We start from the raw sequence: 25,031 nt of genomic DNA, 5'->3' as shown, positions 1-25,031 counted from the left end.
GGGAGCTGAGAGCAGAGAGAGAGAGAAAAACAAAAATGTATGCTTTTATTTCTTACCATCTTCAACATAGAGTCTCTAAAACCACACACACAAATCTGAATATTTTTCTATACAAACTGTGGTGTTTTGAGCATTAAGTTTAAATTATACTTCCCAGATCTTCATTATTTCTACTCATAGATTCTCAGCCATCGAGGACATGGCAAAACCAAAAAAGATTTAAGCGTAAAGCAACTTAAGTTATGATTTAAATAACACATAACTTGCATGAGAGCCACTGCAACAAAATTAATATTTATGAGGAATTTTATCAAGTGGAGTTACTCATTACAACTTCTTTTTATTTACAGCCTTAATTTTTTTATAAAGGTGTACCAGAGGTTCTGTGCCACTGAACCAAGCTCATAAGCATTTAAATTTTAGTTTGATCTTTATGGGTCTCTATAGTTTGCTTACTGAGAAAAACACATGTTTGAGCATTACTAGACATTTTTGGTCTTGCAGCTTGAACACATTAAAAACTTTTTAAACCACATTTTACGTTATATTTCACTGTATATTTCACTGCTGACCCCCTAAATTTGCTCTTAAAAAATGTCCCTGTTCAGAGTCCCCTCTAATAATGAAATGGGATTTCCTCCCTTGGCTTAAGCATGGAATATGCTGCAGTTTACTAGCAATGAGTTTTAGAGATTATTTTTAACCTCATTTATAATCATTTACAAAATGTGTGATGGCAAGATAAATTTGGGTCAGCCTCTGACTTTGTTTACTTAGCTCTATCATCATTCCAGGTACACCCTCTGCATTGGTCCCATGGAATATATTTGTTCAAATCATAGGTTGAATTTTGCACAACTTTTCACTGCGAAACCTTGACACTGGGTGGGTGTATGTTTTGGTGATTAGACTTTCACATCAAAAACCAGTAAACAAAAACACAGTATTCTAGATATTTTAAAATCAAAATCTTTAAATTTAATTTTTGTGTTGAGAAACAAATTAGTAGAAATTTGTTTCTCTCTTCATATTTAAATGACAAAAATTGAAAATCAGAAGCAAAGATGCACTTTTTTTCTGGGCATTTATTCTGGTGTAATAATCTACACCTTAATTAGAATATGCTTCGCCCCAAGACATCACTGCCTTTAACAATCTGGGAGACATTTTGAAATCATGTAAAAATATGACTTAAAAAAAAGACTTTTATGTTTGTTTTTGATTTTTTTTTTTTTGTTAGAAGAATACCTTACAAAAGGTATTTTGTAACAAAATTCTGTACTCTTTTTTTACTCTGAGGTATAAAACGATTACAATTTAAAAAATTCCCTTTCTATTTAGCTTACTATATTTATATTTCTAGTCATTTTGAATTTTGGATACAGAAATTTTGAATACAGATAGACAAAAAATCTAGTTTTTCAGTTTAAAAGGAATATTAAATAATGTATTATTATTATTTTATTATTATTATTATTACATGTCTATATCATATATGTAATAATGCACTGACGCCATTGTCACAAGACCTGAATTTATCTGAAGGTTTTTTAATAACTTTTTTCAGTTTACTGTTTGCTGTCCTGTGGCTCCTTGACACCAGGCGTCGCTGTAGGGCGCTGACATGTGAGAGGAAGCTGTTCTGAGAGCTTGCTTGGTCCCCGGAAACAGTATTGGGATAATAACGGGCTTGTTTTTACGTTTGCCTCTAATTTAGCTGCTTTCCAGCTCCGCTTATCGACCTAACACCGCAGTATTGCTGTCGACTGATTAAAATCTGCAGCGCAGGAACAGCTACGAACTCTAACTAACGGCAGCCGCTCGGAGCTGAAGCGATCCAAGTGTGTGTGTGTGGAGGTCTGAACACGTCGTGAGTTGTGGCATCCCTTTACCCCCTCTTTGTGGTGTTGTGAGTTTTCCTGTGCTCCGTCTCGTCAACGTTTTGTCCTGCTCATTTTTTCATTATATATTTGCACCTTTGTTATGTGCTGTCGGTCCTGTAGGAGATAGAAGACAGCCTTTATAAAGGGGAAAAGGGATGTAGGAGGGGTATATTGGGTGTGCTTGCTTCATTCATTTTACAACTGTTTAAAACATGGAACTGATCTACTCGCAAGAATTATAGGATATGACTTAAACCTGGAGGAACCATCGTTTTGTGCTCCATCTGAATCACGTTTAAAGAAATGTGGCTTTTAAAGATGGCAATAGATGAAGTTAGTTTTAAAATGAATGCCATTATTGACGTTAGTCAAAACAATACGTGATAACTGTTAATCTCTAATCAAAATCGAAGCGAATATTGTCTTTTTTTTTAGAGAAATAAATACATTTTGATAGGTCCTTGTTTAATCCAAATGTTAGCTCTGGTCTCCATGGCAGCCTGTCCTTCATGTTTTAATTGTATTTACTTTACCTGATTCAGTTGACCTCATAATCTCTTCGGCATGCGATGTTGTTTTTTATTTCAAAAGGGACAATGTACATAACATAATATGCCACAGTTAGCCAAAAAGACTAGTTTTCATCTGTACTCCCTCAAGCTACAATCAATATAAATATTACAATGCAATACAGACAACAAGTTTCTTCCAAAACAGGAGAATAATAATGATAAATTAAAAGCATTTTTATCTAAATGACTATATCAAGTTACATAATTAAAAAGCCATAAAGCACAAAAGTTCAACAATACATTAAAACAAATAAAATAAAAATGAGTCAGATGATCAGTGCCTGCACATTTGTTTACCCAAGAGCCATTCTTTAGTAGCAAATGATTTTAAAGACTGTTTGGTATTTAATTCCAGTCGTGAAAAGCTCTCACTCAAAATGAGTTCTGACCAAATGTACTCTGTCTAAGAAGTACAGCAAAGCTCTGATGGTCCTCACAGACAACGATGTGACAAGCTCTTCAAATGAAGGAGGTGCAAGACCATACACACAAAAAAAGACCAAACGGAGATGTGCAAATATGGTCATATTTTCCCAACTCAACAAATTATGTTTCGTTAAAATATTGCAATGATGGTATCCTACAGGCTTTTTAATCTAAGATTTTAAATGTCTGTTTATAAAGTACCTCAATAGGCTGTAGTAAATGGGTCATCCTGCTCCTAGCTTGAATCAGTGCATTCATGAATATTTTTGTAACCAAGTTAGTTAAACCGTATCTTGCACATGTACCTAAAATATGCTAAATTAAACTTAACTGTTTTTGTTATTTTCTTAACATAAGATTTTAATTTTAAATTAGTATCAAAGACAATCCCAAAATATTTAAATTGTTTGACCAATGTGATCTTCTCTCTGCATGTCTGGGTCAGGTGTAATTTGTGGTCTTTCAGTAAAATACATGCTAACTGTTTTAGAAACATTTAATTGAAGACGGGCATGCTGAAGCATAGCATCAGTAAGTCTCCAAGCAATTTGTTTTTATTTTTACTATGTACATAGATGACAGTAACATTGGCATACAATTGGATATCTACACTGTCACAAGCTGATGGGAGTTCATTAAAGATTAAGCTGCATAACAGTGGTCCAAGTATTGACCTATGTGGGCCCCTATTAAGTGAGTTTGCAGTTATAAGTATCTAGCTAGGTAATTACTTAAATGTATTATGTTCAGTCTGTCAGATAAAAACTAATCAATTTAATTGTGGTCGGTGAAAAGCTAAATTTTGATAATGCAGAAATAAGGACTTTATGATTTACTGTGTCAAATGTAAATCATTTGACACAGTAAATCTCCTTAAATCTTAAAAACAAAACCCCAACAATACTACCTGTATTTGAAGATGTTCTAATTTTCTCTATGTAGCCGTTATGAATGTTTGGGATGAAAGCCAAAATACATCATATGTAAGGAAAATGGGCTATTATTAAGATATCCATTTTGTAGCTACTTTTGAAATTGTGGGTAGGACCGATATGGGTCTGTAATTTTGAATATCTATGGTCTTACCAGATTTAAAGATGGGTGTAATAATTGCCGATTTTCATGCAATGGGAACGGTACCACTCAAAATTGAAGAATTTATCAACTTAAAGAGTAATGGGTACTTATTATTGCTCAAAGCTCAGAACTTTGGGCATCTGAGAGGACATATCATATATACATCTTTAACTGAAGCAAATCCATTACCGGTACTTTTAGCACTCTAGATTTCTTTTAGGGAAAAAAAATGGGTAGATCATTTTTAATAGGTATAGGATTAAACAGAACAAGAGTGAAACTATGAGCAATTAACAATACTGAATGCAGAAAATAACTGTTCAAGGCCTCTACCATTTCACCAGGGTCCTATAGCAGTTTTCCTACCACTTGAAGTTTTAACCGTTTGAGAATTTAAAATGTGTGCCTGTTGGTTTCTTGTGTTGCTCCCACAAAATTTTAGAAACACATCTGGCCTTTCTAATAATATAAATAAAAACAGTTAGCTTTTGCCTTTTGAAGTGCTTTCACTTCTTTGTTTCTTAAAGTAACAAATATTTTTTGCCATGAATTAATTTTGATTTCAGGGCCTTTTTAAGGGCTGCATCTATTGATTTCATTAAGGTCAAAATACCTGTATTAATCCATGACGCTCTACTTCTGTTTCTATGTCTATTCCTTACATTTGTTAGACACAGACTTTTTATATATATATATATATATATATATATATATAGGTAGACTTTTTTTCATGCACATGGTGCTGCATGGTAGAGTAATGTAGCACAATAAAAAAGGTCCTGGCTTCAAATCTCAAAACTCTCCGTCTCTACTGCTCCATAGAGAGCAGTGTTTGGTTCTCTCCCAAACACAGACATAAGTCGTGCGTTAGGCGTATTAGAATTTCAGAATTCACTATTGTTTGTTAGTGTATGTGCACATGTGTACATTCTTATTTGTCCTGTATGTTTCTTTGATGGACTGATGTGGTTTACCCTTCCCCTTGAGTTTAAGTGTATGTAATTTTGTTGAGTTTTAGCATATTAAAGTTAGTTCAAAATTTAATCTGATCTTTTTAATGTTAGAAAAACACACAACCTAACTACATTATGTTTGTTTATTTTACAGTTCAGAAGACTGGTGAAACAGCAGAAGTTTGAAGACAGACTAAGGAAGGTGACGTCTTCATTCATCAAAGTTTAGATAGGAGCTTCAATCAGCTCCTTCATGCAAAACCCATAATGTGTGACATTACTGCAGAGTTAGCTTTGGCGGATGTGAAGGAAGAAGTTTCTTCAGAGCCACGCCCAGAACCTTTGTTCTTAATCCTGCCCCCACCGCCACCTTTCTCTCTGGTCCCAGGAGAACTCACCATGCCCTGGCCAAAATGGCTTAAAGCTTTTGAACACTACGCTCAAGCATTCAGTGAAAAAGCATTTGGTGATAGAGATATGGAGGACTCCAGTAAGCTGGTGCTTTTACGAAGTTTCCTGGGCCAAGAGGGACAGAACGTCTATTCAACTCTGATCAGGAATCAGGCTACGTATGCTATTGCTATTTCAGAACTCACTGCTCATTTTAGCTCTGATTATTCCACTCAGGCGCACCGCCTTAAGTTCCACCAAAGGGTTCAGATGCCTGGAGAGACTGTAGATGAGTTTGTTACAGCCCTAAAAAATCTGCTGAGGCTTTGTCAGTATGGAAGGTACAAGAACAAACTTCTACTAGATCAGCTGATTGAGAAAACAAACAATCTGCAGCTCAGAGAGAAGCTTCTGATGAGGAAAGACCGTCTAACCTTGGCCAAGGCTCTGACTATTGCTAAAGAGGCAGAACCTTCTTCAAGTGGTTCTCAGGAGTTGGATTTTGATGAAGTGAGTGTGGATATTGGAGAGGATTTAGAGACTCCTGTTCAAATTAAGCGCAAAAGAGGAAGACCTCGGATCGGGGAAGAAAAGGTTAAATTTAAGGCACCTGTGGCGGAACCTCAACAGAAGCTCAAAAGAGGAAGGCCTCGACTTGGGGAGAAAAAGGTTACATTAGAACATCTTGTGACTGAGCATCAACAAAAGCGCAAACGAGGAAGACCCCGGCTTGGTGAGAAAAAGGTCATGTCAGAACTACTTGTGACTGAAGCCCAAAGAAAATCTGACAAAATCAAAAATCAGAACTCTCACAGCAATGATATGATGTGTTATAGTGGTAGTGAAGGTAGAACCCAGGCTTGTGATGAACTAGATAATGCTATCACCTCATCACCTCAGATGATGGAAGATGAAAAAAGCAACCAGTCAAGTTGCTGTGCCGAAGACAATGATGACAGTAAAGATGAAGACTTCTTCCCTCCTTCAACTAAGGGAAAAGACCTTTGCTGTTCCATCTGCATCAACAAGTATTTCAAAACAGTGGACAAGCTCAACAGACACATGAGGACACACACTGGTGAGAAACCATTCAAATGTCTTCTCTGCGATCTCACATTCAGTCAGTCTTACCACATGACCAGACACATGAGGAACCAGCATGCTGCGGGCCCATATATTTGCCCCACCTGTGGGATAAGCCTGGAAAGCCTGGCAGAGTTATTTAAACACAAGAAGACGCACAAGCCACAAATCCTTTACTGCCCTGACTGTAACGAAATCTTCTTAAACAATGAAGATCTTCGTAATCATGTGAAGTCACACAAGAAAGACCTGTCTTCCCAAACAGAGGGAGAAAGCAGTCAACAACAACCTCAATGCATTGAAGTGAAAACTGAAACTGAATTATCCGATATTTCTGCAGAAGCTTGTGAAGCTGCTGAGAGCCATTGCCTGACTAAGGGTGTCAACTCAGATACTAACTCTGAAAAAGTTGTACTAAAGAAAACTAGAGACAATTCTTGTCCCATTTGTGTTGGGAGGCGCTTCAAAGGCCCAAACAAACTTGCTAGACACATGAGGACCCACACAAAGGAAAAACCTTTCAGTTGCCCCGTCTGCAACAAGACGTTCAGCCAGTCCTATCACATGACACGTCATGTGAGAATTCAGCATGGTCTAGGGCAGTACATCTGCCCTCACTGCGGGAAGAGTTTCACCACCTGGCTAGAACTAAAAATACACAAAAGGACTCATGCTCACATTGATCTTTTTTGCCTGGCATGTAATAAGCAGTTCAAAGAGAAGGGTGCACTAGAAAAGCATCTTAAACTACACAAAGCGGTTGAGCCCAGCCCTCGAAGCCTCATCTGTGGTGATTGCGGCAAAGAATTTGGCCGCTCGTATCATTTGAAGAGGCACATCATGTCTCATCGTAAAGCTGCAAAGTCTGACTTTTACACATGCCCTGACTGCAAGCAAATCTTTTATTTCCCTGAAGACCTCAACAAACACCTCGAAGATCATGTGAAGGAAAACAGTGGGACGTGTCCCAAATGCAACGAGAGGTTCGGCAGTGCGGAGGAACTCGAGACCCACATGCAGGTTCATCGGAAGTCTTTTCCTTGTGGTACCTGTGGGAAGAAGTTCAAAGTGGAGTATGCACTGAAGAAACACGAGGAGAGTCACCAGCATGATCAGTATTACTGTTCATTGTGTCAGAAACACTTCATGAAGCTGTCTCATTATAAGAGACACGTACAGGTCCACGACAGACGAGAATCCAGATGTCCACACTGCAACGACGTCTTTCTAAAGCTTACAGCTTTCAAATATCACCTTCGGACGCACACTCTGGAAAGGCCGTACCAGTGCAGTTGCTGCATTGAGACCTTCGAGCAGGAGGAGGAATTGGAGCAGCACTGCCTCAAACACAGGAAGTTTAAGAAAGAGAGGCCTTATTCATGCACACGCTGTGACCTGGCTTACTCAACTTTGGTGGAACTGACTGAGCACATGATCTCTCACGAGGGAGAGCAGCCACAGACCTGTCCCTTTTGTGGCAAAACCTTCCTGAACAAGAACAAGCTGGAGCGGCACATAAGTATCCATACCGGCGAGAGGCCCCACCTGTGCTCCATCTGCGGTAACGGTTTCCCTTCGGCCGCCAGTCTCAAGCTGCACGTCTTCATTCACACCGGGGAGAAACCCTTCAAGTGCCTGCAGTGCAGCAAGAGCTTCAGCTCCTCCAGCGGCTTGCGTCTCCACAGCAGGCAGCACATGGATGAGCGGCCCAGCTATGAGTGTCCAGAGTGCGGCAGGACGTACGGCCGCCTGACAGAGCTGAAGATGCACCAGCGCTACCACACCGGGGATAAACCGTACGCATGCACCTGCTGTAGCAAACGCTTTATTAGCAAAGACAAGCTGAACGTTCATATGAGAACGCACACGGGAGAGAGACCCTTTTCCTGCCCTCACTGTGGGCAAACCTTTACACAAACTGGGGACAGAAACAGACACATCAGTAAATATCACCCTATGATCTAATCAATCTGCAGGATTGCAGGATAATTTTAAAATGTTAAAATTAACATTTTAATTTTCCTGTGAAAATTACATTAGTAGTTTTGCATGCTTGTAGGTATACTTTTAGGACTGTAGTTGGATTCACTGTCATATTATTTGAGAACGTGCAAGAATCCAAATTGTATTGGAAGCATGTCTTCAATAAACGTAGTGTGTGTCCACAGGTAATCCTAAACACAAGAACTGACTGATGTAGAGCTTGATAATTGAAAGGTGCTCTGCTTTTCTGAAGCAATAAACTAGTCACTGACTAACTAGTTTATCTCAACTTATTTTATAAACATTTTATAATGAAACAGTTGTTCAAGAAAATGTTTTTCAAACATTTAAGATGCAAAAATCCTAACAGATAACTGTTGGTAAATATTAAAATATTGAAGAATAATGATCCTCTTGTGCTAATTAAAGCCTAAGGACAAATTGTTCAGTACAAGATTTCAAACCTATTGTGATGGAGGGCTATAGGTAAATTAGATTCCATAGATGTAATGAGAAAATGTTTTATTTCAGGCATTAGAATCTTTATACTTAACTTGGACTTGGAAAACATGACTTATAAACATATCTGATGGAGCTACAACTACACCCAGAACATATATATATATATATAAATATATATATACATCATACAAAAGTTATTTGTTTAGTAAGCATGTCATCTAGTGACTGTAATAAAACACTACATTGAACAATCTAGAAGGAACTTAAGGAACTGGAGAAACTGGGCAGACGATCAAATGGAGGGAAATTGCATTTATTTTTCTTGTTGATTTTGTTTCCAACATTTTATGTTAATTTTGCTTCCTTTAACATTTTAAATTTGCTTGTGGGGTTGCTATTTCAGCAAGTATTTTATTACTGTTTTAAGATGTCATGAAAATAAAACTCTTAATTCACACAAACATCATCTTGTGTTGAGGTCATGTTTTGTAAAAGATAAGTATTTTTGGACACTTTGGATCATTTTTTAGTAATATTATTTTGAACTATCACTACTTGATTAAAATTTGTGGATGCTTTCAGTAATGAAAAACATGTTTTAACCAAAATCCACCATACACAGACCTACAGTTTATTATAGAGATCTCTTTTTATACACCAGCTTTCTACTGTGCCTTTTATGCCATTTATTGATCTAACATGGGTGCCCAAAGTCAGTTCTCAAGGGCTGGCATCCTGCGTGTTTAAGTTCTCTCCATGGTTTCACACACCTGGATCTAATGATGCTCATTAGAAGGCCTAAGAAGAACATTGACTTGCTGAAAAGATTATTACCACCAGGGAGAGAACTAAAACATGCAGGATGCTGGCCCTCGAGGACCGACTTTGGGCACCCCTGAGAAGATGCAGTAAAACATATTATCATGACCTTCTAAGTTCCAAAACCAAAATATTGTCCTAGATAAGCCATGGATGGCAACAGGTGGTTTGGTTCTCGAACACATGTCCAACTTGTTCTTCTAAAAGAATAGAACTATATATTTTTATGTAGTTAAGAGATAACTACAAATCTAATTAAACTTTAATGAAAACAAAAGTTGGCTTAATCTGATGTTTCAATTTCAAAAAGAGGTAAAAAAAAAAAAATCAATCTCCTGTCCTGACTCCCGTTTCCTGCCCCGGTGTGTTCTTAATCTCTTAAAATAATGGAAGGGTCTCAATGGTACAAAAGTAATCTAAATTAAATTTAATTATTTAATTTCCCCATAGGATTAATAAATGATTTTTTTAATTTGAATTGGATTAAACAATTCCAAAATTAAAAATGACTTTAAAATGTTTATTCTAAACTGTCTAAAGTATATTTTAACTGTCCAAAGACAAACTAAATCAACAGAACTTTTAATTTACAAAGTCTTATACTATGTCACTGGCCGGCCCATGCCCTTTTTTAGAGATGTGCCGATCAATCGGCCACCAATCATAATTGGCCGATTTCCATGAAAAAGTGTATGATCGATGATCTCCAATCACTGACTGTTGTTGCCGATCACCAAAACCGATCACCTGCATCTGACTTTGCAGCCTGCGTGTGCTGTGACCTTGCCTGGCATGTAATAAGCACAATCGGAATTGGCTGAAAAAACCTGATCGGAGCATCCCTACTTTTGATTTATTAATTATTGTAATTATTAGTTTAATAAATTTTGTAATGGAAAAATTGACTTTGAAATGCACTTTATTCTGCTGAAATGTATTTTATGATTGTGTGTTTTTTATTTTAGTCTATAATATACCAGTATTTGCCCATAACTTAATATTTTTCTGTCTTATGACATCATTGTTATATGTTAAAATTATGCCATTGTAAGTTTTTTGATCACCACTTAAGTCACACTTTTATGAAATACTGTTTTACTCTTGCTTGAGTAATTTTTTGAATGGCATCTTTTTACTTTTAACTTATGTTGACATGTTGCTACTTTTTCTTAAGGAAAATTTGGGAACTCTACGCAGTTCTGACACCAGGTAAAAAGTCTTTATGCTTTGAAAAATAAGGATAATTATAAATAAATCAAATCCATTCAAGATGAAAAGCGAGAGTAAAAGTGTGCCGTTTGGCTTAGCGCCACCTCGTGTGAATTTAGTGAGGAGAAATGTAATTGTTGATTCTAAACAAGTAATTTTACGATGATCAGTCATATTGTGTAGTTTTCCTAACAGTATTAACATGTTTTATGTATACCATCACACAATAAAGGGGAGCCTTCTGTACAACTGCCTTGTTTTTTTGTCATCATAATGTGAGGAAGCCATCGTCTGTGAAATCTCACTGTTTAGATCCCGATTTAATGAGAAACAGCTTAGTAAAGCCATGGCAAAATGGATTTTAAAAAATTATACCACTGGTTCTCAAGCTTTGCTGCAAGTAGATCTGGTGATATCTGGGTGACCTTTAGTAATGCTTAAAGAAAATGTTACCAACTATTTACAATGTAAATATGAAGCATATCAACTGTAATGCAGATTCAATAGGTCCAAGAAACCAACAGGACTTCTTGATCTTTTGTTCAAAACCGGTCATGTGTTAAGTGCAGTGGAGAATTAAGATCATCCCGGAAGGTGACCTGAGAACCAGCTACATGTGCAGTAATGTATTCCATTTATCTTGAAAATTATAAGACAGATTTTGGAAAAAAAAACATCACATCAAACTCTACCATAAACATAAAAAAAACATAGACATAAACATAGGAAAAAAAACCCTGTAGGCTTTATAAACTATTGTACCCAGAGACCAGGATGGTTAGCTACACAAGCTGAAGGTGATGTCTTACTTCTCTTCATTTTGTGTGCTTAGTTCAATCATCCCTTTATAAATTTGAGTAATCAAATTATTAAAATACTACAAAATTAAAACAGGTTTTTATGTTTTTACTTTATTGAATACAAACTGCCTGAGATCGGAAATACGAGATTCCTCATTTATTTCAAGTTGAATTTGCCTTTTGTATCAACCACTCCGACCCAGGCTGCACCGTGCATCAGCAGCAGTCATAAAAATAAAACTTAATTCACACAAACAATATCCTGTGTTGAGGTCATGTTTTGTAAATGATAAGTATTTTTGGCTTGATGATACTGGATCATTTTTTAGTAATATTACTAAAAAATATTAGTAATTTTCTAATTGGTTGAAATTTTCTAATTGGTTGAAATTGTCCTGAATTTCAACCAGAAAACAGAATCACAGTTCAGTAGACATTTTAACACCCAAACCGGTAGGTGGCAGCACTCAAATTAGTTCTCGGAACGGTTAGTGCTCCCGGAAAAACAACGTTAGCTTCAAAGATCACGAACATTTTCTGCTCTTTTTGCTTATGATGCCGAGTTTCTGTCTAATGTATGTATTTAAGCTGTCCTGGTAATGTGAAGGATTATTATCTAATCACTTACCGTATCTCTTAATTTAAAGTTAACGCCTTTACCACGGCTTGCGGCTAGTTTATGTTGTGTTCGTGGCTAAAGATAGTTTAGGGTTCAGCTTAGCCTTCAATTTGTTGTTGCAATTTGCAGCACGGACTGCAAATTGCTATGCTGTTAACAGGTAACTGGCATTGCTTAATAAGGTAACTGTTGAAGCAGCAGTGAACTTTTAACCGGGAAAATCAGAAGTTTGACGCTTGGAATGGCTGCTTTAGGATTTATTCCTGCCATCGACCATGATGCTTTTAGTTTCGGAACGGAACAAAAGTCCACCAACAAAAGTTCCAAAATAAGTGGAGAAGAAGTCAGGAGGTTCTATGAAGACTTAATTAAAGATGACAAAACCCAGAAGGACCAGTCACTGAGAGCAACCCACGGGAACAATCGTGACAGGGGCTCTGATAGAAGAATGAGGAGGAGAATCAGGACTGGACGAGTGCAGCAGGTTCGACCCGAGTCTGTGGTCCAAATGGAGGTAAGACGTGAAAGAGAAGACAACCAAAGAAGACAGTCTGAGAGATCAGAGAGAGCCCAGGAGCTGCAGGGGCTCAGGCTGCTGCGCTGCGCTCATCAGGGGGACATTCCAGGACTCAAGGAGCTGATCTCAAAAGGAGTGGACATTAATTTCCAGGTAGCAACACCCAGAAGTGTTGTTTCTTTTCAGCTTGATTTAATGTAATTTATCAGTTTGCGTTTTGTCCTGTAGGACTCCTATCTGTGGACAGCTGTGATGTGTGCCAGCTGGTCAGGACAGAAAGCTGCAGTGAGACTGCTGCTGATGCACGGTGCAGCCTGGGTCGGAGTGGTTGATACAAGAGGCAAGGATGCTCAAGATCTGGCATCAGAAGGTATATTCGTTTGTCTGTGCTAACCAGTCAGTGTTCATAATAATTTGGTTTGTATATTTTTTCTGAATATCTTTACTCACCCCCTTTCTTCACAGCTGGCCATGATGACGTCCTGAAAGAGTTATTAAGTTTTGGAAAAAGCCCAGAGAGAGAGACACATTCTCATTACAGGTTAGAACATGTAATTACAACTGAAGAAATCACTCCATTGGCACAAATAACTCACAGTCGGCGTACAAAAACTAAGATACCCATGTAAAAACGGAAAATGCATTCATCTCAATGTGTTTTGTGAAAAGGTGATGTTGCTTATCAAAAGTAAGTTTGTTTTTTCCAATATCTAAATAAACTCTTTTACTGGATGCAGAAGTAACAGATCAAAGTATTTGTGTAAGTTAATATGAACATAATGTGGATACAAAACAAGCATATGTGAAGCTAAAACACTTCTTTGTTTGGACTTTTTACCTAAGATATAGTGGCTCATACCACTTTCACTTTATTATAATACATCCTAAGCTCTTAAGTTGCTTTTTATATTAACAGCATTTCATATTTTTACAATTTATAGACAACTACTACTCAGTGGTAGTTGTTATTGTGTCTTGTCTCTATGCTGTAACTGCGAAGTAATTTCCCTGCTGGGATGAATAAAGTACTTCTATTCTATTCTATTCTATATCCACAGACTTCAATTCATTTTATTTGAATTTCATTTTTTTACATTAACTTAAATTATGAGGTAATATTTGGATTTGCCCTCACCTACTCCTGGTGAAAAGCTAGAGATTATTTTTTAATTTAAGATATTTCTAATTGTGGCTATTTCTTTTGAATCAGTTATATACATCTAAATGCAATTTAATTAGTGAATGGAGTCGAGCTGTATGAACTTAATGAAAACTAGATGCACTTCAGACAGGTCATGAAGAAAAAGTTTAAAGCAGGGCTGTTATAAAACAATATCCCAAGTATTAAACTTGTTCAAACCTTCATATTGCAATAGAACAAAGAATATGGGACAACTGCAGACCTGCATCACACAAATGTGTGCACACTTTTTTTTTACTGCTGTTTGTAGAAAAAAACAACTTGACCACCATGTGTCCATGTCCTTCCCCAAAGCAGCTGGGTGCAGCTTTCTGGATGTAACATGATAAAGTTCCTGGGCAGCTTTGAAGTTTTGGAGATCAAATATTTGAAGCAATATTTAAAGCCTAAAAATGTGACTTAATTTATGCATGTCTAGTGTCCGATATCAACTATACTAAACTATATTTTAAAAAATCTTAAAGCAAATGGTCCATAGTAATAACACTACATCTGTTTTTTAAGATACAGCTATTCGTAAACTGCCCGCTCTGTTGCACATTTGTCAAAATACAAGAATACAAACTAAAAAAACCATCCAAATTTCTATATTGTATGCACATTGTATTAAAAGAAGAATTCACTCTTATTTCACGAGAATTTACAACCAAATCCATGGTGCTGTATTCACTGAGTTAAGACAGTCAGATATTTTTGGCATGTCTGCTCTGACATGTTTTCTTAATGTTTTCAGTTTGCTCCAGCCTCAGTGGTGCGATGTGTGCCGTTGTGAGTACGGAGGCAGCCACTCGTCGCATCTTTCCTCTACTCTGCATCAGTTCAGTCTGCGCCGTCCTCAGCCCACGCCTTACTACTGCCTCCCCCCGTCCAGCAACAGCTACAGGATGATGGTTCGCTGCGGCTGGAAACCGGGTACAGGTCTGGGCCCAGAGGCAGACGGCGCTAAGCAGCCTGTATCCACCGTATTAAAAAGAGACCAGAAAGGTCTGGGATTTGGACCAATAAAAAGACCTAAAGTGACTCACTTCAAAGCTGGTGATGCTGATGCCGTAAAAAACCAACAGCAAATGAAAGAAAAAAAGGGACTGAGAGGACAGAAGAAGGATGAGATCAAGAGAAAAGAGCAAGAAGATAAAAACTGGGAGAGAGATTTTCGTGCTTCGTTTTATCAGTAACACCTGGCCATGCTGTCCTGCTGGTGCTCTCTCTGTGGACTTGTCTAAAACTTTTCACACTGCAGCACACTGGTTGCTGCAGTGTGACCTTACCTCAGTTTTGGCCAACATGTTTTCTACAGTTTGTGCAATGATGCAGCAACTATCAGATGTTATTTCTTTTATTTTTTTCTGATTCATTCTCACTTTTGGGATTTGCTGTTGACTTTCTGAAACTGTTTCAAAAAACAATTAGTATTTATGTTGTAACTATATCAAAAGAAAGTAAAAATGCATTTTTAATGTAAAAAGCAGTGGGCATATATTTTTGATAAAAATGTTAATTTATTTTCATTGTTTTCTTGTTTCTTGAAAATCCCGTCAGTGATAACAGAAGTTTAACATCACTAACCAGGCCAGTGGCTCTCTTTAGGCCTTTTTGCAGTGCAGCACCCCGCCTGGCCCTTCTTGGTTAATTATTGCTATTGTAACAGTGAAAAAACAATTGGCCCTTATTTAAGATCTATTTTTATGTTATGAGGCTGAAAACTGTACAAGTAACATCCTATATAAGAAACTGTAGCCATCATGTTTTTAAAAAACATTTTATGTTTTCATTTTAAATCTAAAAATAGGAATAAAAAATATTATTTAAAAATTGTAACAGATTTTCTGTAGTAGATGTTAAAAAAAATTAAGATGCCTTTTTTTTGAAAAGTCAGGTAAAAATATATGTGGCTCTAAATCTGTCTTTGTTTTTTGTTTTTTTCTTTCTGCTGGACTGAAGAAAAAAGTCTTTGGATTGTAAACGTTGCAAATTCCTGTTCTAGAAATTGTTCTGGGGCCCATGGTGCAGGGAATTTTGGGCTTCTTTTCCAATGTGAAGAAGTGAAAAATTGCCAACATGATCATGTCCAGCATTAGTACTGTAACCGTTATGTGAAGCCAACAAGCACTGAATTAAATAAAAACATGTTATTCTAGAAATATGTTAGTTTGCTAAAGAACATATTGACTGGCCTAAAGAGAAGTTACTAATCTTAACTCATATGGACTAATGAAACCAGGATTATTTGTTTTATCTAAAGGCCAAATGATTTATCCCTAACCCGAGCAGTTACTAAGCTCTCTCTACTGCAACTCCAGCTACCTTTTCACCTAATTTAACACACCCAGACATGTGACTCGCATGTTTGTTCTCCACTGCTTTGTCAGCTTGATATTATCGCCCTTTGCCACAGAATTGTAAAACACTCATAAACCTTTACTGTTTACCCCTCCAAACGTGAATGTCATATTTACTTGATCTTGCTTTTACAATTGTTTAGTCAACCAAAAATTTACAATTTCATATGGAAGGATTAGCATCAGGGGGTCAGGGGGGGTGTCCTGCCCCAAGTGGAGGAGTTTAAGTATCTCGGGATCTTGTTCACGAATGGGGGAAGAAGGGAGCGGGAGATCGACAGGCGGATTGGCGCAGCGTCTGCTGTCAAGCGGGCGCTGTACCGGTCCGTCGTGGTGAAGAGAGAGCTGAGCCAAAAAGCGAAGCTCTCGATTTACCGGTCGATCTACGTTCCCACCCTCATCTATGGTCATGAGCTTTGGGTCATGACCGAAAGAACGAGATCGCAGATACAAGCGGCCGAAATGGGTTTCCTCCGTAGGGTGGCTGGGCTCTCCCTTAGAGATAGGGTGAGAAGCTCAGTCATCCGGGAGGGACTCAGAGTAGAGCCACTGCTCCTTCACATCGAGAGGAGCCAGTTGAGGTGGCTTGGGCATCTGGTCAGGATGCCTCCTGGACGCCTCCCTGGTGAGGTGTTCCGGGCACGTCCCACCGGGAGGAGGCCCCGGGGAAGACCCAGGACACGCTGGAGAGACTATGTCTCTCGGCTGGCCTGGGAACGCCTCGGGATTCCCCCGGAAGAGCTAGAAGAAGTGGCTGGGGAGAGGGAAGTCTGGGCCTCCCTTCTGAAGCTGCTACCCCCGCGACCCGACCTTGGATAAGCGGAAGAAGATGGATGGATGGATGGATGGAGGATTAGCATAAATATTTTTTACAAACAGGTTTTTTGTTAACCACATATCCACTTTCCTCTGGAGGACAGTGGATATGTAGGATATGTAGTAATATGTAGGATATGTAGTAATCTTCATATATGATCTAAAGTTTTTCTTTGATTAACAAATCCCCTCTGGTTTAGATCGATCAGGTAAGGAGTTCTCTAACCACCCATCTGTCTACGATTACCGACAGTTTATAGTCTGGGTTAAGAACAATGTTAAAGGAGTCGTTTCCACATTCTTGTCAACCATTTCCCACTTTTGGATCACCAGGGAAATGACTTTCCACTAGGAAGGCTGCAATTCATCCTCTTATTTAAAATGAATTATTAGAATTATTTAAAGTAATGGTGGAGGAAATTGTTATTTTAGGCACTAAAAGGGTTTTAAATTTGGTTTGTAAAACAGCTTGGTTGAAGATTTCTGCAGATAAACAACCTTACGTTTAACAAACAGAATATGTACCGTACTTTCTGGAAGGCATGTCTGTAGCTTTAGTAAATGACATTTGGGATTTTTTTTCATAATGTTTTGTCAGTATTGCTTATGAGGAGTTAAACATGGACAAAGATTTAATTTATGTGGACCCAATATTTTATAGAAGGTAACAGTTTGGAAATAATATAATATTGAAAAATTGTGCTCTTCCATCAATCAATACAATTCTAAAGAATATTGGTGGAGAAATTATCTTAATAACTTTCTCTTTAATAAGTTCATACTTTGACAAATGTATTTTCTATTTGATCAATATGATTTCAATAAGAAAGTCTGGGTAAACTCAGGTGAGGATGAGAAACAGAAATCCGCCTTTGTACTATGTAAAAAACCAAAAGATGATGTTCCAAAATATTCAACTGAAATATTGCTGTTCATTAACATTAACAAAAAATAGTCTTACATGCTCTTTGTCAAATCAAACTGCTACAAACAACTGCATACATAGGCTTAGCCTTGCGTGATATACAGTCAGACAGCCTGTTGTTTTCAGTTGTCCACGTCTGCTGAGCTGAGGGAGCGTTTCTGTAGCTTTAGTTTGATTGGCTCCAGAGGTCCCATCAGGCCCTCAGGGTGCATCCTCAGAGGGATCTTGGGAAATAAAGAAAAGAAGTCAAGTAGGCCCTTTTCTATTTTTCTGTAGTATGTACTTTCACATTTCTTACTGTATATTTTTGAAAGAAAACTACTTTTGTAATAATACCTCAGTTTCGTCACAGACCAGGAAGCTGTAGTTCTGCAAAACTTTCACCAAGGCCAGTTTGATCATTACCAGAGCAAATCGCATCCCCAGACAGTTCCGTGGTCCGATCCCAAATGGCAGGTAAGTGTACGGGTTGATGCTCTGTTTGTTCTCCTTACTAAATCTTAAAAAACAGCACAAAAAGAGAATGATTCATAAAGTAGTGTGACACTTTTAACTGCTTGGCTGTGTGTTTTATCATTTTATCATTAGGAATGTACAAACCCATGGTGGCAAATGTTGGTCAATAATGACATATAATGCTGGACTCTTCTCATTATGTGTTGATTTATATTTGATGTCTTTTTTTTGGTATGTTTTATTGTTTCTTACCTATTTTTTATGTCTTTTTATATTCACATACTTGATGTGAATATCAAGTATGGGATTTATTCATGTCTCCATCAGGGACTTGAATAAATCTGAAATCTGAAATCAAATAAAACTCAAAAGTATGATTGTGTGTTTTTTGTTATTGTCCTAAACAAATTTCATAAATTCCCAAGTTGATCCTTGAGAATTTGTGAAATTTGATTTGTTTGTTTTTATTTTTAAGCAATTAAACTCTAAATTAATAAATACTGGGCCTACAGTCCAGTGCCTTGTCAATAGATAAGAGAGAACTTAGAAAAGTTTTAAATTGCAGGTGCAGATGTTTGCTTTCTAGCAATTTGTGACAAGGGCATTTTTATTTTCACTACAGTATTTACTGGGAGCTTTATTATTTTTTCCGCCAGCACGAAGTCACTGTTAATCAAGCTGGGAAATGACTATTTACTGCTAATCTTTTCAACGCTAGTAACCCCAGGCCTCTAACACATGACAGTGTAAACAACGAGATCACTTTGAAAAACTTTTGTATTGACTTTAATTATCTTTTATCTCTTATATGCATTGATTATGACTGTTTACTAATTGTGGGAGATTTCAAAGATTAACAAGCTGTCAATATACTTGAAAATTCTGGTCTAATTCAGCTTGTTAAACAACACAATCGATGATACAAGCTGGCTAATTAAATAAACTTATTTTAGTGATTGTTGAATTTTGAAAAGAAAAATCTAAGATAAGTTTTGACAGGCAAAAAAATTGATTTTAATCACCATCAAGTCAATTTCTATGGGATATTATATGAAATCTTGGCAAACAGAAGACTAACTGAAGGATGCTGTCAGCAATGACATTGCCTTGATGTGGTACTTGGTTTCCTCCACTTTCATAATCTTAAGAATCTACCTTACAATTTTCTGTCATGCTCAGGTAAAATCATTTGACAGAAAACTATTAAAATGCTGAAAAAGTCCAAATTACTGAAAATCCTTTGTTTTGTTAAATAAGACTTCTTAAAATTACTACAAGATATGGAAACAAATAAGGGGTTTAAAACCTTCTACACCACTGCAGCAAGGTCTAACGTGACTAAAAGTACTCAGTAAGAGTTTACAGTGTAAATCTCAGCACTGGTCAGCTCACCGCTCTGGTTTGAACTCCTCTGGATCTGGCCACAACTCTGGGTCACGGTGCAGAGCATAAACTGGAATCATAACAATCATGTTCTTGGGGATTGTGATTCCTTTGATCTTCACAGTTTCTTTAGTCATTCTCTCCAGACGTGCAGCTGGAGGGTAGAGCCTGCAAAAACACAGAGGTTTTTTACCTTAAATTCCTTTACAAAACACAAAAATAAAACATGTTACCTCAAACACTCATCCACCACACTGCTGAGGTACCCCATCTGCATCAGACTTTCATACTGGATGGGACCCTGAGGAATTAAAACATGGCATTTTTTATTTATTTTTTATGCATTGTAATCTTTGATGGTTTGCCAGAAATGTTGGTTGTACCTTCTCTGGAAAGGTTGAGTCTATTTCCTGCTGCAGATGTTTCATCACTTCAGGATTCCTTGCCAATGTGTATGCTAAGAAACTAAGAGTGGTGGCACTAGTTTCATACCCAGCAAAGATAAGCATTGTGACTTGGGATAGGATCTCATGATCATTAAGACCTATTGGAATGGATAAGAGGGGAATCAGTTAAAGGTACATTAACACTGGTGATGATATTGTGTAAGAATCAAGTTTGTATCTAAGAGTATAATTAAATCCTTGTATAATTACTGTACCTTGATTCTCCATTACTTTTTTGAGATTTTTTGTTTGATAGTTGATAAAATACTGAAGAATATCTGCCATATTCTAAAAATGGATCAGAAAGTACAAACACATAATTTTATGTTACCAAAATAAATAGTTTAAAGTTTCAGGATTTATTTTTAAATATTTGTTGACAATCTGTGAAAAACAATTGAGCTCCTCTGCTTTCTACCAGTGATTCCAGAGCTAGCTAGAAATAACTAATCAGAGCTAGGAGGAGGCTCTTAGTGCTGCTAATCACCCTTCATGTTGTTCTGCTCATCCCCCTACCATCCTTTCTCTTTGCTACTCTGCGGTTAACAGAGCCTGTTGTGAATGTTAAGGCTAGTTAGCATGTCCACCAATGATAGCAGATAAACGGTTTTCCTGTCACAGTAAGTTGTTTTTCTGCCTTTACATGAAAAACACTAAGACCCTCCTCCTGGCTCTGATTGGTTGTTTTTGACTGGGAGTTGTGCATTTCTACAGATGGAAATAGTAATTCATGCAGGAGGGGGAGGAGATCAATCTTTTCACAGATCTGTCTCATAGCATATAGTCATGACATTGTAACAGTTTAAAGAAGTTACATACTGTAGCTTTAACTGAACATAGTTCATTAAATGGACATATCAGACAAAATCCACCTTTTCAGCCCTTAAATAAATTTTTTCAGTGCTGTAAGTGCCTAGGAGTACAAAAAAAAAAGTAATTTAATCTCTCCGGTGCTGCGTAGATATCTTTATATTCTTTTTAGGTTATATCTTCCAGTCTTTTCATTTTTCTCTATTGCCTATAACATTTTTGTGGCTATGACGTCACCACATTTGCTGTAAAACTGCTAAACATGGTCATGACTTCTGGCTAATCAATTTTGTGAATCCGCCATTTTTTTTATCCCAGTGATTTTGTGGTCCAAGTTGAAATATGCGGAAGTTGCAAAGTAAATAAGTCAAAACGTTTGGCTCTAGTGTGTATTCCTTATATTGTCCACCCTGCATCAGAGGCTCTTCACAGTGTCTGGTTAAAGTCTGTGGAGCTACAATAACGAGGAATTCAGACCAAAGCAATGCAGTCCTACTTTATGTAGACCATAAGTGAGTGATTTACATGTGAAAAGGAAGGATTTAAAGCATAATATATCCACTTTAAACAATCTACAGGTACATTTGTGAACATTCAGGACTAGCACCAGTGTGTTTTTGACAAACCTTTCTTGCGCTCTCATTCCGTTCTGCTCTTATTTTCTCCAAAACTGTTCTAAAGAAAGAAGTAGAGGACTTGGGGAATAGTGAAACTCCAAGGAGCTCCAGCAGAGGAAGAAAGAAAGGAAAAAACCCTGAGGGAGCATGGGAAACACACGGTTTTAATGCTGGATAATGCAGTTTTAATGGACAAAAAGGTGAAATCAAACAGCAATACCTTGAAACAAGAAAAGAGGCACAGGAAATCTAAAAAGCTTCGAAGCATGTGTAATGAAGGGATTTGAAGGCTCGTTGATTGAGTCCAGGTCCACACTAAATACACAGCTCCCCATCACATCCATGCTGTAGGGTCCAAAAATGCTAGAATACACACCAGATACAGCCACGTGGTTCAGGTTACCAGCCTGTATGTAAATGTGTTCAACACTAGGAGATTGCATGCAGTTTGGCACCTCAAATACAAAACATAATGCAAAAAAATTTCAATATAATGGAAATGTGACAGAAATGATAACCAGAACATCATCAATAAATATTTCAGTAATGTAAAATCCAAATATCTAAAGTAAAGGCTTATAGCCATGTCCAAATTAGAGTGTCTGACATAATCTAATGATTAAATGCATCAATATTGTCTTATTTATTGTACTTTCAAGATTTTTGGTTATTGAAGGTAAATTCCAGTTATCTGTTTTGTCTCAGTTATCTTCACAACAATCCATCCAATTTGCAGTAATAACCCCAAATCATGTCCCGCAGGGGAAGCAGCTACTGTTACAGTTGTTCTCCTGTGTTTTAAGCTAAATTGTTCTTAAAAATATATACATATGTTTATTGTACACTAAACAATAAATATATATAGAGATGAAACTTTTCTGTCATATAATTTGCTCTGGGTTACTTACTCTTTTATAATAATAACTTTATTGTTTTCCACCTTAGATTGTAAGCCAACAACCATCTTATGGGAATGATGCTGCATTATATTGAACATCTAAAGGCAGAAGAGGAGAGAATATTCATACAGTGAGTGAAGATGTTTGTATGCGTACATTTCCAACCAGATGTTTATGTTTCCATACATTATGGACATGAACATCACACAAATATTGGGCTCTTTATGATTTGAACATTTGCTGTTCTTTTTTGGGTGCACTGATAAAACACCAAATAAATGTAAGTTATTTTTTATAATTCATACATGGACAGGGATATATATAAATATTTCAGATATCAATATCTAAAAGTCGTGGGGAAATCACAAGCTTCTAACAGATTTGTATGTTTTTCAGCTGATGTGATAAATGTAAAAAAAAAAGTTTTTGAGTCATGTATTTTGTATTTTTTTTAGAAAGTAAATTCTATCTGTGCCTGCATCAATCTGCATGTTTGCTTTCAATTAAGGAGTTCGCTGTTCTCCACCAATCAGCATTGGTTGTACAGAGGGGTTCCCGGACAATAAACTGGCATGTGTTGCTTCTTTCCCTGCTACCAGGAGCCTTTTTTACACAGAAAAGCTCACTTTATAGTGGACAGTGAGACTAGTGTCCCAATTGTTTTCAGTTCATGAATGGCTTGAGTCTGGGTGGTTATTGGATTGTTCCTCATCATCCTGAAGTTTTTTTTTTCTTTTTCATCTATGGGGGGTAGTTGGAGGAACTTCCATGTGTTATTTCCAACAAGAAGCAAGGCCAGAAAGCCCAAAGCCCATGTTTGTTGGCTTCAAAAAGCGTGGAGGAGCTTAGGCGTATTTAAATGTTTTTGAAAATGTGTGAGTGACACTAACTCCACAATGCACTATGTTTATATTTGTACGCCCAATGATTGCTTTTGAAAAACGATAAAGTTGCATAATATACAATTATTCACTTTAAACCAGAAGTGTTTATTCCATAACTGAGAGTCCAAATTTAATATGATGTCAGTTTTATGAGCTTATGTAAACCTCTGACCTGAACTGTCCTACCTCTTTTATATGCCCAGAGGTGAATGAAGGAGTAACTTGGTTACGAATTCGTCTCCACTGATCATCTTCAGCAATGTTCACTGCATCATAGAGGTCCCCATTCAGGCGGAAGTTCTAACAAAAATAAAACAGGTTTATTTGTGATTTTAGGCTCAATGAAAAACTATAAGACCAAAAACCTGAAACTGCTTTTAATATTAGAGAAGAGAGACGGGAGTTCAAACACTTGTTCCTTTCGCTGTTTATCTTGTGTGTCCTTACTCTTCGGTTGGTAAAGTATGTGAAGCACTCCTTAACAAGGATGATTTTGAGCATTTCAGGATCCATCACAGCCAGCATGGGCCTCCTGAGCTCATACAAACTGAAGAATAATACGCATCACACATGTATCATTAACTGCTGGGCAGTTTGACATAAAACCTTGGAGATTTCTGACTTCCCAAATATTAATGTTTAGGAAATACAGAGACAATACTAAAGTAGATTTAGTGGTTGTAAATAAAAAAAAAAGTTTGGACCCACCCCCATACTCTTCCATACTTTTTAGCACATTCATTGTCATCCAAGTAGTACACCTGAAAAACAAAACATCTTTTTAGTAATTTCTACTTACTATCAGACTTAAATGTAGATGGTGAAAACATAAAACACCCCTTATTTATTCATGTCATACTATATAATTACCAGGTTATGCCTCCCAACTGTCCCCCAATACATGGTTGGCTTGGGTCCCCTGACTCCCAACTTCTCAAACACTCCATATGTCCAGTGGCCATACCTGGACAGGATGCAGTACAGCAAGTGTAACTTATTTTCATGGCAATAACATTTTTATGCGTTTCTTTTGAAGAGTATTGATATTCAGAGTGAGCACAACGTATTTGATCACAAAAATACTTACAAAACAAATATGGAGATAAATGATATCAAGAGAAACCATGTTTCAGAGGAGAAGAAAGGAAAAAAGTCCATGACTGATGTGGCCGATCCAAAGTCTGTTGAGCTCAGGTTGTTGTTTTTTATTGTACTTTGAATTCGACTGCAGGCAGCAATCATCTATTGGTGCCCGCAGTCCGTTAAGGGAGGGTTTATTCCCTCCCTTCAGAGTTACGTAACTGGTCACCCTCTGGCCTCATTTGGCTCTCCAGAAAAACAATAAAAGCAGTTTCTGCTTCTCATAAATCCAATAACATGACTGGGCATGTCTGAATGAGTACAGCAGAAAACTAGAAATCCTAAAAACAAACTGAGGAAAAATGGCATTAAAAACAGATTT

General features: G+C 37.2%; 3 protein-coding genes across 5 annotated transcripts; 2 read left to right on the top strand and 1 right to left on the bottom strand.

The window, feature by feature from the left end:
• Window positions 1-1,636: 1,636 nt before the first annotated feature.
• LOC111608706 (zinc finger protein 585A-like) lies at window positions 1,637-11,089 on the top strand. Of its 2 annotated transcripts, none has more exons than XM_023334566.1 (2): window positions 1,637-1,857; window positions 5,066-11,089. In XM_023334566.1, the coding sequence occupies exon 2, from the start codon at window positions 5,179-5,181 to the stop codon at window positions 8,347-8,349; it is 3,171 nt and encodes a 1,056-aa protein (XP_023190334.1). In that variant the 5' UTR covers window positions 1,637-1,857; window positions 5,066-5,178; the 3' UTR covers window positions 8,350-11,089. The 2 variants fall into 2 exon arrangements, with proteins under 2 accessions (XP_023190334.1, XP_023190333.1); XM_023334565.1 differs by having other exon boundaries at window positions 1,637-1,870.
• A 1,054-nt stretch (window positions 11,090-12,143) lies between these two features.
• On the top strand, window positions 12,144-16,135 carry gpank1 (G-patch domain and ankyrin repeats 1). The gene is made up of 4 exons (XM_014474428.2): window positions 12,144-12,946; window positions 13,022-13,163; window positions 13,259-13,334; window positions 14,728-16,135. Exons 1-4 carry the CDS (start codon window positions 12,518-12,520, stop codon window positions 15,167-15,169), a joined length of 1,089 nt encoding a protein of 362 aa, XP_014329914.1. The 5' UTR covers window positions 12,144-12,517; the 3' UTR covers window positions 15,170-16,135.
• A 1,766-nt stretch (window positions 16,136-17,901) lies between these two features.
• On the bottom strand, window positions 17,902-24,786 carry LOC102237589 (cytochrome P450 3A40-like). Of its 2 annotated transcripts, none has more exons than XM_023334097.1 (14): window positions 24,657-24,786; window positions 24,440-24,533; window positions 24,278-24,330; window positions 24,017-24,116; window positions 23,756-23,869; window positions 22,695-22,783; window positions 22,007-22,149; window positions 21,796-21,923; window positions 20,575-20,647; window positions 20,297-20,457; window positions 20,147-20,214; window positions 19,923-20,081; window positions 18,411-18,567; window positions 17,902-18,298 (listed from the first exon to the last, which is right to left on the bottom strand). In XM_023334097.1, exons 1-14 carry the CDS (start codon window positions 24,725-24,727, stop codon window positions 18,197-18,199), a joined length of 1,512 nt encoding a protein of 503 aa, XP_023189865.1. In that variant the 5' UTR covers window positions 24,728-24,786; the 3' UTR covers window positions 17,902-18,196. The 2 variants fall into 2 exon arrangements, with proteins under 2 accessions (XP_023189865.1, XP_023189864.1); XM_023334096.1 differs by having other exon boundaries at window positions 18,411-18,573; window positions 24,657-24,783.
• Between the last annotated feature and the right edge of the window lie 245 nt (window positions 24,787-25,031).

The sequence above is a fragment of the Xiphophorus maculatus genome, chromosome 5, assembly GCF_002775205.1.
Source record: "Xiphophorus maculatus strain JP 163 A chromosome 5, X_maculatus-5.0-male, whole genome shotgun sequence".
Classification (NCBI taxonomy): Eukaryota; Metazoa; Chordata; class Actinopteri; order Cyprinodontiformes; family Poeciliidae; genus Xiphophorus; species Xiphophorus maculatus.
This window is presented reverse-complemented; position numbering and strand designations above follow the sequence as displayed.